Below are 11948 nucleotides of genomic sequence, written 5' to 3' on the forward strand. Positions count from 1 at the left end.
CCTCGGCCTCCCAGAGTTCTGAGATTACAGGTGTGAGCCACCACGTCTGGCTTGTATGATTCCATTTCTATGAAATGTCCAGAACCTGTGAATCCATAGAGAGAAAAATGAGTGGTTGGCATGGGCTGGAGGAGGGGGCTGGGGAGTGACTAATGGGTGATGAAAACGTTCTGGAACTAATAGTGGTGGCAGTGGCACAGCTCTGTGAATAAAAGACATTGGATTGTGCACTTGAAAATCATGAAATGTACAGTGTATGGATTATATCTCAATAAAGCTGTTACTTTTTTCATTCATGGAGGGCAAGTCACGGCATTTTAAGGGGTCCAGGTGGACCTCACTGAGGTGACTTTTGTGCAAAGATTTGAAGGAGGGAACGAGCTTCCCAGGCAGGAGGAATGTGGATGAAACCTATTTTGAAGTTTTCTATTTTCTAAAGTATTTTCGAGAATTTGGCATCCTACTCCATATTATGTTCATTGATTTCATATAATGTTGCATTCCCAAATATTTTGGCAAAATCAAGGGCAGAAATCCCCCCACGTCTGACCGATTTGCTTAGCTGCTCTAGGGCACTGGGGTAAGCACGCGGGCAATTGAGGCTCCTGGTAACGCCCCTCGCCCTCCCAAGCTCGCCCCGAGTTATCCAGAGCCCGACGCAGGCTCAGCCCTGTGTCAAACCCCGCCTTCGACTCCGCCCCGAGCCCCTACGTCGCTGCCGGCGCCCCGCCCCGAGACCGAGGCAATACGCATGCCCAGCGCCGCGTCGCGCATGCGCTCTCTCAGGCTTCCCTTGACCTCTGACCCGCGGACCACGCTTGAGCCCCGGCCGCGGGGCCAGGAAGTCGGAGTTTGAACCCCCGAGGCAGAGCGGCTGCCATGGTGAGGCCCGAGTCGGGCGCTACCGGGGAGGGGAAGCCGAGTCGGGCCGGGGGCCGGGCGGCGAGCTCCGGGCTGGGGGGCGGGCGCCGTGCGCCCCGCGCCCCCTGCGTGCCCGGCAGGAAGCATGGTCTGGGGGCGTTGCACCCGGGGGAATCGAGGCCGGCAGTGGTGGCAGCGGCGGCCTCAGGGCCAGGGAAAACCGCCTGCCTGGAAGAGGCCGGGCAGATGTGGTCGCGCTGTGCCTAGCCCGCGTGTGAGCGAGCAGCCGTGGGCGGCAGTGGAGCATGAGTCTGGCCGGTGAGCACATCCCCTGCCCTGGAACCTTACAGCGCTGCAGAGTCGATGTTGCTGCCCTGTTGTTATCCCCACTGGAAAGCTGGCCTTTCCAGGGAAGTGGCAGACCTGGGGTTTGAACTAGGCCTCGAGACACCGAGCACGGAGCGTTTGTGTGATACCGTTGGCACCTAGAGCCAGTCAACAGACCTGCGCTACACTGACTGTCAGGTCACCTGGGGAACCTTTAAAAGTGCAGGTTTGGCTGGGCGCGGTGGCTCACGCCTGTAATCCCAGCACTCTGGGAGGCCGAGGCGGCGGATCACGAGGTCAGGAGTTCGAGACCAGCCTGGCCAACATGATGAAACACCGTCTCTACCAAAAAATTTTAAAAATTAGCAGGGTGGGGTGGCGCACGCCTGTAGTCCAAGCTACCCAGGAGGCTGAGGCAGGATAAACGCTTGAACCCGCGAGACAGAGGTTGCAATTTGAGCCGAGATCCGCCAATGCACTCCAGCCTTGGCGACAGGGTGAGACTCCGTCTCAAAAAAAAAAAATTATATATATGTATTATATATACCATATACATCTATGTATACTATATATTGTGTTATATATATTTTTACATATCTATTTTATACACACACACTATATATATATATATATATATATATGTATATATATATATATATATATGTATATATATATATACATATATTAGCAGGGCATGGTGGCGCACACCTGTAATCCCAGCTGCTTGGGAGGTTGAGGCGCGAGTATTGCTTGAACCCAGGAGGTAGAGGCTGCAGTGAACCAAGATTGTGCCACTGCACTCCAGCCTGGGTGACAGAGCAAAACTCTCTCAAAAAGAAAAAAAAAGAGAGAGAAAAAAAGTTCAGGTTCTCGAGCTCTATCCCTGGAGGTTCTGCACACATGAGTTCCCCAAGTGACTCTGTTGCAGCTGGTTTGGGGAGCCACTTCTTAACTAACGTAGTATTACGGATAATGTAACAGCTAACAGCTTACAAGTGCCAGCCCCTGAGCTGAGGCTTTATGTAGAGTCTCTCATTTAGTGTTTATGAAGTCCTGCTGTCATTGTCCTTATTTTACAGATAAGGAACCTGAGCCCCAGACAGTTTCGACTCCACCATAGTCAAGCATCCCACGGTGTCAGAGACCTCTTTTGAGCCCAGCTCTGTCCCAAAACTCATGGGGTTTTTTTAGTTTGTTTTTTGAGATAGGATGTCTGTCTGTCGCCCAGGCTAGGATGCAGTGGAGTGATCCTAGCTCACTGCAGCCTTGAACTCCTAGGCTCAAGCAATCCTCCTACCTTAGACCCCCAAGTAGTCAGGCCTACAGGTGAGTGCCAGCACACCTGGCTAATTCTTAAATTTTTTGTAGAGATGGGGTCTTGCTGTGTTGCCTGGGATGGGTCTCCTAGGCTGGAGTACAGTGGTATGATCACAGCTCACTGCAGCGTCAACCTCCTGGGGCTTAGGTGATCCTCCCATCTCATCCTCGCAAGTAGCCTCAGCCTCCTGGGTAGTTGGGACAACAGGCATGCTCCACTATGCCCAGCTAATTTTTTGTATTTTTTGTAGAGATGCAGTTTCGCCATGTTGCCAGGCTGGTCTCAAACTTGTGGGCCCAAGCGGTCCTCCTGCCTCGGACTCCCAATGTGCTGGGATTATAGGCGTGAGCCACTGCAACCAGCGTGACAGTATATTAACAGGAAAAGAAAGTGCTGGCTGGGCACAGTAGCTCACACCTGTAATCCCAGCACTTTGGGAGGCCGAGGCGGGTGGATCACGAGGTCAGGAGATCAAGACCATCCTGGCTAACACGGTGAAACCCCGTCTCTACTAAAAATACAAAAAATTAGCCGGGTGTGGTGGCAGGCACCTGTAGTCCCAGCTACTCAGGAGGCTGAGGCAGGAGAATGGCGTGAACCCGGGAGGCAGAGCTTGCAGTGAACCGAAGGTCGCGCCACTGCACTCCAGCCTGGGTGACAGAGCGAGACTCCGTCTCAAAAAAAAAAAAAAGAAAGTGCTAGGCCGGGCGCGGTGGCTCACGCCTGTAATCGCAGAACTTTGGGAGGCCCAGGCGGGTGGATTGCCTGAGAGCTCAGGGGTTCGAGACCAGCCTGAGCAACACGGTGAAACCCTGTCTGTACTAAAAATACAAAAAATTAGCTGGGCATGGCAGCGTGCGCCTGTAGTCCCAGCTACTCAGGAGGCTAAGGCAGAAGAATTGCTTGAACCCGGGAGGTGGAGGTTGCAGTGAGCTGAGATCGCCCTACTGCACTCCAGCCTGGGCGACAGAGCAAGACTCCATCTCCAAAAAAAAAAAGAAAGTGCTGTCGGAAGGTTTACATGGGAGAGCCTGGAAAGGGTTTCACCCGAGGGATGGGGGATGATGTTAAGTCCTGAGGGATGCTGCGTTTTGACAGGATCAGGGTAGAAGGGAGGATGTTCAAAGTGGAGGAACTCAGAACGGCAAAGGCCCTGAGGAGTACAGAAGCATGAGAGCCGCTCTAGGAGCAGAGGGTGTGGCTGCAGCGTGGAGAGAGGTGATGGTGAGAAGTTGAGGCCAGACCAGGCACTGTGAATGCCAAGCTGGGGAGTGGACCAAATCTGCAGGCGGCAGTGGTGAATTGTGTGTTTACTGGGAGATGGCCAGAACCCTCCCGCAGAAGGCTTAGGAGGCGCTTGGAAACCCTGCCTGGGGACATGGAGTTCATGAGACAGCAGGTTGGGCAAAGCTGCAACAGCCATATTCATTGAGATGCACCAGGGGCACTTGCTGCGCCAGCCACTGGCCAGGCCCCGGATGTCGTGGCACATGCTACAGTTGTGGTCCTGACCTTTCTCCTGTCTAGTTGTGATGCCCGTATCTGTTCTCAGGAGCCCTGGGTGACCAGCGTGTCCTTGAGAGTGAGTCTCATGCTGTCTGCTTATCTACCCGGAGCCTGGGGCTTGGCCTCAAAGGCGCATTGCATGCGAATCTCAAAGACACAAGTCAGTGTAAGCCCCATTGCTGAGTGCCTCCCACAGCACTGTCTGGTCCCAGCTGCTGGGCTCTGGTTCTGCCTTGGGCCGGGTTGCTGCCCAACAGCGAAGTGCATGTGCTGCCCCCACGCATGCCAGGGTTGGATCCTGTGCTTCTGACTGCTGCTTGCTGACAGCCCCATGGCCTCAAGTTGGATGCCAAGTCAGCTGGGTCCTCTCACCTGGGACCCTCAGGCCCAAGTGTCAGTCAGTGGACTATGGGATGTTTGGAGCCTCTGGGAGAGGCCTCAGACAGTGGTTGTTTTGGTCACCCATGGTAGCCACAGCTGGCAGAGCTCTGCTCCCTATGAATGAGCTCTGAACTCAGCCTGACCCATGGCAGAAGCTCAGGGGATGTTGGGGTACTGGATAGGTGGATGAGGGGCTTGGCTGCACCGCCTAGTTCTGGACCTGCCGCTGTCTGTCCATGTGGTGTTAATGGGCGTTGCCTCCTGAGGCCTTACTGTCCGTTTGTGAGGAGGGTATTATTCTCTCCATCTTGCAGTTAAGAAAACTGAGGTAGGCTGGGCACAGTAGCTCACACCTGTAATCCTAGCACTTTGGGAAGCCGAGGAGGGCAGTTCATGTGAACCTAGGAGTTCAAGACCAGCCTGGGCAACATGGCAAAACCCCATCTCTCCAGAAAAGTACATTTAGCCAAACGTGGTGGCGTGTGCTCAGCCTCCAGAAGTTATGAAATTTCCACCTACTTGTGAAATCCTAACCCGTTTGTGTTTGTTCATTCCCCTAATGGCCCATATCACATCCCGCCTGTTAAGGAAAGAGCAGGTCCTCCGAGGCTGAGTACAAGTAGCTCCAGCTACTCGGGAGGCTTAAGCAGGAGAATCTCTTGAGGCTGGAAGGCTGAGGCTGCCAGTCAGCCATGATTGCACCACTGCACTCCAGCCTGGACGACAGAGTTAGACTCTGCTTCCAAAAAAAAAAAGGCCAGGCGTGGTGTCTCATGCCTGTAATCCCAGCACTTCGGGAGGCCAAGGCGGGTGGATCACCTGACGTCAGGAGTTTGAGACCAGCCTGACCAACATGGTGAAACCTCGTCTCTATTGAAAATACAAAATTAGCTAGGCTTGGTGGTGTTCACCTGTAATCCCAGTTACTTGGGAGGGTGAGGCAGGAGGATCGTTTCAACTGGGGAGGTGGAGGTTGCAATGAGCCGAGATTGAGCCACTGCACTCTAGCCTGGGTGATAGAGCGAGACTCAGTCTCAAAAAAATAAATAAAAAATAAACCCAAACCGGCCGGGCGCGGTGGGTCACGCTTGTAATCCCAGCACTTTGGGAGGCCGAGGCGGGCGGATCACGAGGTCAGGAGATCGAGACCACGGTGAAACCCCGTCTGTACTAAAAATACAAAAAAATTAGCCGGGCGTGGTGGCGGGCGCCTGTAGTCCCAGCTACTCGGAGAGGCTGAGGCAGGAGAATGGCGTGAACCCGGGAGGCGGAGCTTGCAGTGAGCCGAGATTGCGCCACTGCACTCCAGCCTGGGCGACAGAGCGAGACTCCGTCTCAAAAAAAAAAAATAAATAAATGAATAAATAAATAAACCCAAACCAAAACAAAAAAAATAGATTCAGAGAGGCTGAGTAATTTGTCCAGGGGCACAAAGCTATTGAGAAACAGATCTAGGGTTCTGGTCCCAGGTCAATGTGGTTCTCATTCTGCTTCCTTGCTGCTTCCCAGCTCCCTGAGGGAATGTAGTATGGTGTTTTGCAGCCTTCATCCCTGAGGAAGCAAAGGGCCTGTATCAAATGAGCTGCTATTTTGAAAGAAGCTTTGTTACTTCGTAGTGCGTGGTCATTGTCAGATTTTGTGAAACGGTAGTAATGAGTGAAAACCAATGTTTACTGAGCACCTACGGTACCATTAGGCTCTGTGCCAGGCACTTGACAGGCATTATCTCATTTAATCCATATGACAGCTTTATCGGTGGCCACATTTTACAGGTAAGCAAACTGGGGCTCAAAGGAGTTGAGAACATGTCTGTCACACAGCTGGGATTTGCACACAGGTGATCCCAAAGCCTACAGGTGTAACTGTTACACTACACTGCATCTTCTCGGAGATGCCTCCCGCAGGAACCTTGCTGGCCTCAGTGGGCCGTACAGTCTGCTGAAACTTTGCAGGCCAGCCCCCCTCTGTCCTGCAGCTCTAGGCAGCTGAAGCCACAGGCCACCATGCCGCTTTGGTTTGAAGTGTGCAGGGGATGGTTGGGGAAGCTCCCCAGTTATGACCTCAGCTCTTACCGTTCATTATTTTGTAACAGTCTTTGGCCTTGGCAGAAAAGTAAACGAGTGATTGCAAGGCTGTGTGATGGCAGCAGAGGGACCGAAGGCTGTTGGTGGGAGGGGTAGTCTGAGACCTGAGCTGTGTTTCAGGCCGAGGGGACCCTCTGCCTTTCACCTCTGTCCTTCAGACAGCACCAGCATCCCATCCCTGAGCCTCCTGTTCCACTTGGGAGGGGCTTTAGGAAGGTAAAGTCAGGTGAGACCGCAGGTGTCAGCAGGTGCATCCCTGACCCTCCCTCATCTGTAGTACAGCCACAGCCCTGCCCCTCGCTGTGATCACAGGAGGGTCTTCTCTGGGCTCTTTCTGCTGTGAAATCCAGAAGTTACGAAGTTTCCACCTACTTTTGAAATCTTAACCCACTTGTGTTTGTTCATTCCCCTAATGGCCCATAATCACATCCCGCCTGTTAAGGAAAGAGCAGGTCCTCGGAGGCTGAACAACGCCAGCTCTGGAGTCGAATCCACTGGAATCTGGAGCAAGCCCCTCTGGCCTCGGGGTTGGGTTCTTGATACTTGTCGGCTTGCCCAGGTGCCCTCCCTTCGGACCCCGGGACCCTGTGTAGTGACTACTGTGACAGATAGCACCAGCCTCGGGTTTCCGGTCTGCCTCCATGGCACCCGCTGTATGTCCTTGGGCTGGTCACCAATCCCCCACCCCCGGAGTTGTCAGAATTAAACGGCACAATGAATTGAACGTGTTTGGCACCGTGCCTGGTGTGTGGACTCAGTTGATACTTGTTGACGGAAGGGAAATCTACAGAAAAGCACTAGGAAGAAAGGGAAAGTCACTCGGCTGTGCCACATGAGCTTTCAACCTATGCTAAGCTGCCTCCAGCCCGCGCCACCCCCCTGCGTCTACGGCTTTGCAGTCACAAGGTCCTTTGTATGCGCTGTCTATATATAATCGCTTTGTTTCACATAAGATCTGTGCATCTTTCCATGTCATCCGCCAGATTCCCAGTCTTTCCCAGGCCAGCCTAGACTGTTGGCTGCTCACAGGAACTCCCCTCTGCCTTTTCTCTTGCCAGTTTTGGCTCAACCCCGTCCCTCTGCCTAGAAAGCTCAGTATTTCCGTCATGATTCTTCCTACCCTGCAAAGCCCAGCCCAGGAGGAACCCCCTCCTCTCACAGAGTCCCCTCCTCCCACACAGAATCCCCTCCTCTCACAGAACCCCCTCCTCTCACAGAAGCCCCTCCCTCCTCTCACAGAACCCCCACCTCTCACAGAACCCCCTCCTCTCACAGAAACCCCTCCTCTCACAGAACCCCCACCTCTCACAGAAACCCCTCCCTCCTCTCACAGAACCCCCTCCCTCCTCTCACAGAATCCCCTCGTCTCACAGAATCCCATCTCAGTCTTGAGTTTTCCCTCTCGACTCTCTTGCTTCCAGTCACATCTTACTGAGTCCCCAGGACCTCCATGGGGCATGGAATCACACGTGCAGCCTTCCGGCCTGTTCAGCCTGCTGTGTGACAGTGGGGTTCCCTGCCAGGCCAGCAGTGTGCTCTGACTCGGGGCAGGGACCAGGTTCTGTGTAGCTTTGTGTTCAAGTGCTGAGCAGAGTAGACTCTCAGCAGATGTTTGAATGAATGAGTGAACCAATGGCTGCACAAATGAACGAGCCTGACTCTCCCTCATGATTTGGTCCATAGTGTGTTTAAATACCCTCCTAGTGGGCTTTTAGCTCCTTGAAGATGGAAGCAAGTTTGCTTAGTAAGTTTGTTTTATTGAATGGAACGGACTGAAAGTCATCGGACTTGGGAGAATTAGGACAGATCTGTTTCCCCATTGGTAAAATAAAGGTTGGGCCTGATGATCTCAGAAACTCAGGAAGAGCGATCGTCAGCCCCAGGGTCGAGAGTGAGATACTGCCAGGTCCAGGACTGTCCCTGTGTTCTGGCTCCCAGACCACAGTGTTTCTTCCTGAAGCCGGTGGCTACAGCCGCTTTGCCTTGCTCCTCTACGCCTTTCCTGAAGGATGAGGGGGGGCCAGTCTGCCTCTGGGAGCTCCATCAAGTTCACCCACCTGCCTGCCTGTCCAATGAGTAACTAAGCCACGCACCATGGAAGCTTTCATTCAGGGTGCTTCGGAGGGGTTGGCCTGGGGCTGCAGCTCTGTGCATCATGACCTCGGGTCTCTGGGAGCCTTGCCCCTCGGCAGCCATTTCCAGGGCCCATCTCTGTGGGCCCACAGGGAGCAGCCTGCTAACCGGGTGCCTGCTTTGCCCACAGGCCAAGTACCTGGCCCAGATCATTGTGATGGGTGTGCAGGTGGTGGGCAGGGCCTTTGCACGGGCCTTGCGGCAGGAGTTTGCAGGTAAGCATGGGTCTGTCTCCCCTGTGGGCTGGGAGTTCCTCTCCAGGTCAGCTTTTCCCCATAGCCATGGGCACCTCAGGCCTGCTGGTTCTTCAGTGTGCGTGGCCTGGGGCACTTCTCATGGTGGGGGGTGGTGCCAGACCAGGGCATCCTTCAGTGGTACCTGGTTAGCAAGAGCATCCAGGGCAGGAACTGGTACACTGGCCCATCTGGATACCTGGTTTTGTAAACTTTTTTTTTTTTTTTTTTTTTTTTTGAGATGGAGTCTCACTCTGTCGCCCAGGCTGGAGTGCAGTGGGGCAATCTTGGCCCACTGCAACCTCTGCCTCCTGGTTCAGGTGATTCTCCTGCCTCAGCCTCCTGAGTAGCTGGGATTACAGGCGCCCAACACCACACCGGGCTAATTTTTGTATTTTTAGTAGAGACAGGGTTTCACCATGTTGGCCAGGCTGGTCTGGAACGCCTGACCTCAGGTGATCCGCCTGCCTCAAAGTGCTGGGATTACAGGTGTGAGCCACAGCGCCCGGCCCTGGTTTTGTAAACAGATCTTTTTTTTTTTTTTTTTTGTGATAGAGTTTTCGCTCTTATTGCCCAGGCTGCTGGAGTGCAATAGCGCGATCTCGGCTCACTGCAACCTCTGCCTCCCGGGTTAAAGCGATTCTCCTGCCTCAGCCTCCTGAGTAGCTGGGACTACAGGCATGTGTCACCACACCCGGATAATTTTGTATTTTTAGTAGAGACGGGGTTTCTCCGTGTTGGTCAGGCTGGTCTTGAACTCCCAACCTCAGGTGATACGCCCACCTCGGCCTCCCGAAGTGCTGGGATTACAGGCGTGAGCCACCACACCCAGCCTTTTTTTTCTTTTGAGAGGGAATCTCACTCTGTTGCCCAGGCTGGAATGCAATGATACGATCTCGGCTTACTGCAACCTCTGCCTCCCGGGTTCAAGCAATGCTCCTGCCTCAGCCTCCCGAGTAGCTGGGATTATAGGCATGTGCCACCACACCCAGCTAATTTTTGTATTTTTAGTAATTTTGTATTTTACAGGGTTTCACCATGTTGGCCAGGATGGTCTCGATCTCTTGACCTCGTGATCTGCCCGCCTCCGCCTCCCAAAGGGCTGGGATTACAGGCGTGAGCCACCGCGCCTGGCCGACAGGCTGCTTTCAAGGCAGAGTTGAATGGTTCTAATGCAGGCTTGTTAGCCTACAAAGCCTAAAATAGCTACTCTCTGAGCCTTTAGGAAAAGTTTAGCAGCTCCTGATTCTAGGTTCTGGGGTCACTGAAAGGGAAGAGGTCACCCAAGGCAGTGGCTTTGGTGGTCTAGGTGATAGGTGGGCAGCTGGGCCCCTGCAGAGCCCTCTCATGCCCACAGCCCCACTATAGAGTCTCCATCATAGCCTAAAGCTCCCCAATTTGCTGTGCCCCTGGGATATGGGGTTTGGGGGATAGGGTCATCTCATGGTCTAGGTTGGGGACCAGGAGCCAGGTTTAGTGGTCAGATCCTGCTCTTATCCTCCAGTGAGGCACATCTGTCCTCAGTTTCCCAGCCTCTACCCCCTAAAAAAGAAACCACTCCTGGAGAAGAGGCAGCTCCTAGCCACCTGTCTGTCCCCTGTGTCTCTCATCCTGTGCTGGTGGCAGGGGTGAGCCACCAACTTGGAAGGCCCAGGGTGAAGTGTGGGCTGCTGAGGACTGAGCGATCACCCACATGTCCACACAGCCAGCCGGGCCGCAGCTGATGCCCGAGGACGCGCTGGACACCGGTCTGCAGCCGCTTCCAACCTCTCCGGCCTCAGCCTCCAGGAGGCACAGCAGATTCTCAATGTGTCCAAGCTGAGCCCTGAGGAGGTCCAGAAGGTGAGGCCACTGGGCCGCCCTGAAGTTTGAGGGGGAGAGGCTGCCAGGGTGGGAAGAGTGAAGGGAGGCCTGGCCAGGGAGGTCCGATGTGGAGGCTGCAGCTGTACCCAGCTCGGACTCCAACTTGCGGGAGCCACTGTTGCTCGTGAAGTTTTAGGCCTGAGGCAGGACAGTCTAGAGACAGAGTGCCTTCCGGTAGCAGCTGAGTCACCCTCCAGGGTACCTGTCCCCATCTCTGCCTCTCAGTGGCCACAACAGCTGGGTGTGGCACACAGGGTGGAGAGGAGTCCTGTTGCCTCTCTCATGTGGCCCCACATAGCCTGCCCAACGTCTCTCGCCTGCAGCCCTCTCACCCGTCCCCTCTCCTCTGCAGAACTATGAACACTTATTTAAGGTGAATGACAAATCCGTGGGTGGCTCCTTCTACCTGCAGTCAAAGGTGAGTGGTCTTTGCTTCTGGGAGGAAGGAAGTCATGGGACCCCCTCTTCTCACTTGGGGCTCGATTCCCATTTGGGGGAGCTGGCCAGCTAAGGGCTTGGCACACAGAAAACTGTGCCGGGCCTTCCCATGGTGCCCCAGCCTCAGGGAGGCCCCCTGAACTGCCACCCCTCTGACTGCTCCAGCTTTGCAGGGTCCAGCCACTCAGGCTTTGTCACCCTAGACAGCAGCCCTCCCTCCCAGCAGCTGGGACTTCGAAGGAGCAGGAGCCCCAGTGGGTGGGGTGCTAGAAACAGCTCTTAGCTCACAGAGGTCGCAGCATGCACTGGGCCCCTGCAGCCCAGCTCTGTCTCCCGAGGCCACCCCGACCCTGGGGCACCACTGAAGGAAGCATTGGTATCCACCCATTGCCCTTCAGAAGATGGACCTAGGCTGATGGGAATAGGCCGTCCCATGTAAGCAAGGGGTGTGGGGCAGAGGCTTGGCCTCCCGGCCTGATTATCTGTGACCCACTAGGTGGTCCGCGCAAAGGAGCGCCTGGATGAGGAACTTAAAATCCAGGCCCAGGAGGACAGAGAAAAAGGGCAGACGCCCCATACGTGACTGCTCGGCTCCCCCTGCCCACCCCGCCGCCTCTAATTTATAGCTTGGTAATAAATGTCTTTTCTGCATTTCTCGTGTGCATGTGTCCAGATTCCAGAAGGCAGGTTGCTCCTCCTGCCAGTTGCAGGGCTGTGGGTGCTGGAGATGGGGAGGCAGCAGCCTTCAAAAGCCCAGAAGGGCCGGGCTGGGCGAGGTTGGCGGGCAGCCAGCCAGTGGGCCCC

The 11948-nt window shown here is 54.5% G+C and overlaps 1 protein-coding gene across 5 annotated transcripts in view; it reads left to right on the forward strand.

Annotated features, from left to right (window-relative positions):
* LOC129462677 (mitochondrial import inner membrane translocase subunit TIM16) overlaps positions 1-11795 on the forward strand; it is an 81811-nt gene extending 70016 nt beyond the window's left edge. For 3 of the 5 annotated variants that reach the window (XM_063618276.1, XM_055242847.2, XM_055242845.2), the window contains 4 exons: positions 8741-8825; positions 10549-10685; positions 11059-11124; positions 11641-11795. In XM_063618276.1, coding sequence (XP_063474346.1) covers positions 8741-8825; positions 10549-10685; positions 11059-11124; positions 11641-11727 — 375 coding nt within the window. In that variant the 3' untranslated portion in view covers positions 11728-11795. Of the gene's footprint in view, positions 1-719; positions 883-8740; positions 8826-10469; positions 10686-11058; positions 11125-11640 lie in introns of those variants that run through there. The other 2 variants (XM_055242852.2, XR_010115799.1) reach the window with 2 other exon arrangements.
* The last annotated feature ends 153 nt before the right edge of the window (positions 11796-11948 follow it).

This window comes from Symphalangus syndactylus, chromosome 14, assembly GCF_028878055.3.
Source record: "Symphalangus syndactylus isolate Jambi chromosome 14, NHGRI_mSymSyn1-v2.1_pri, whole genome shotgun sequence".
NCBI lineage: Eukaryota > Metazoa > Chordata > Mammalia > Primates > Hylobatidae > Symphalangus > Symphalangus syndactylus.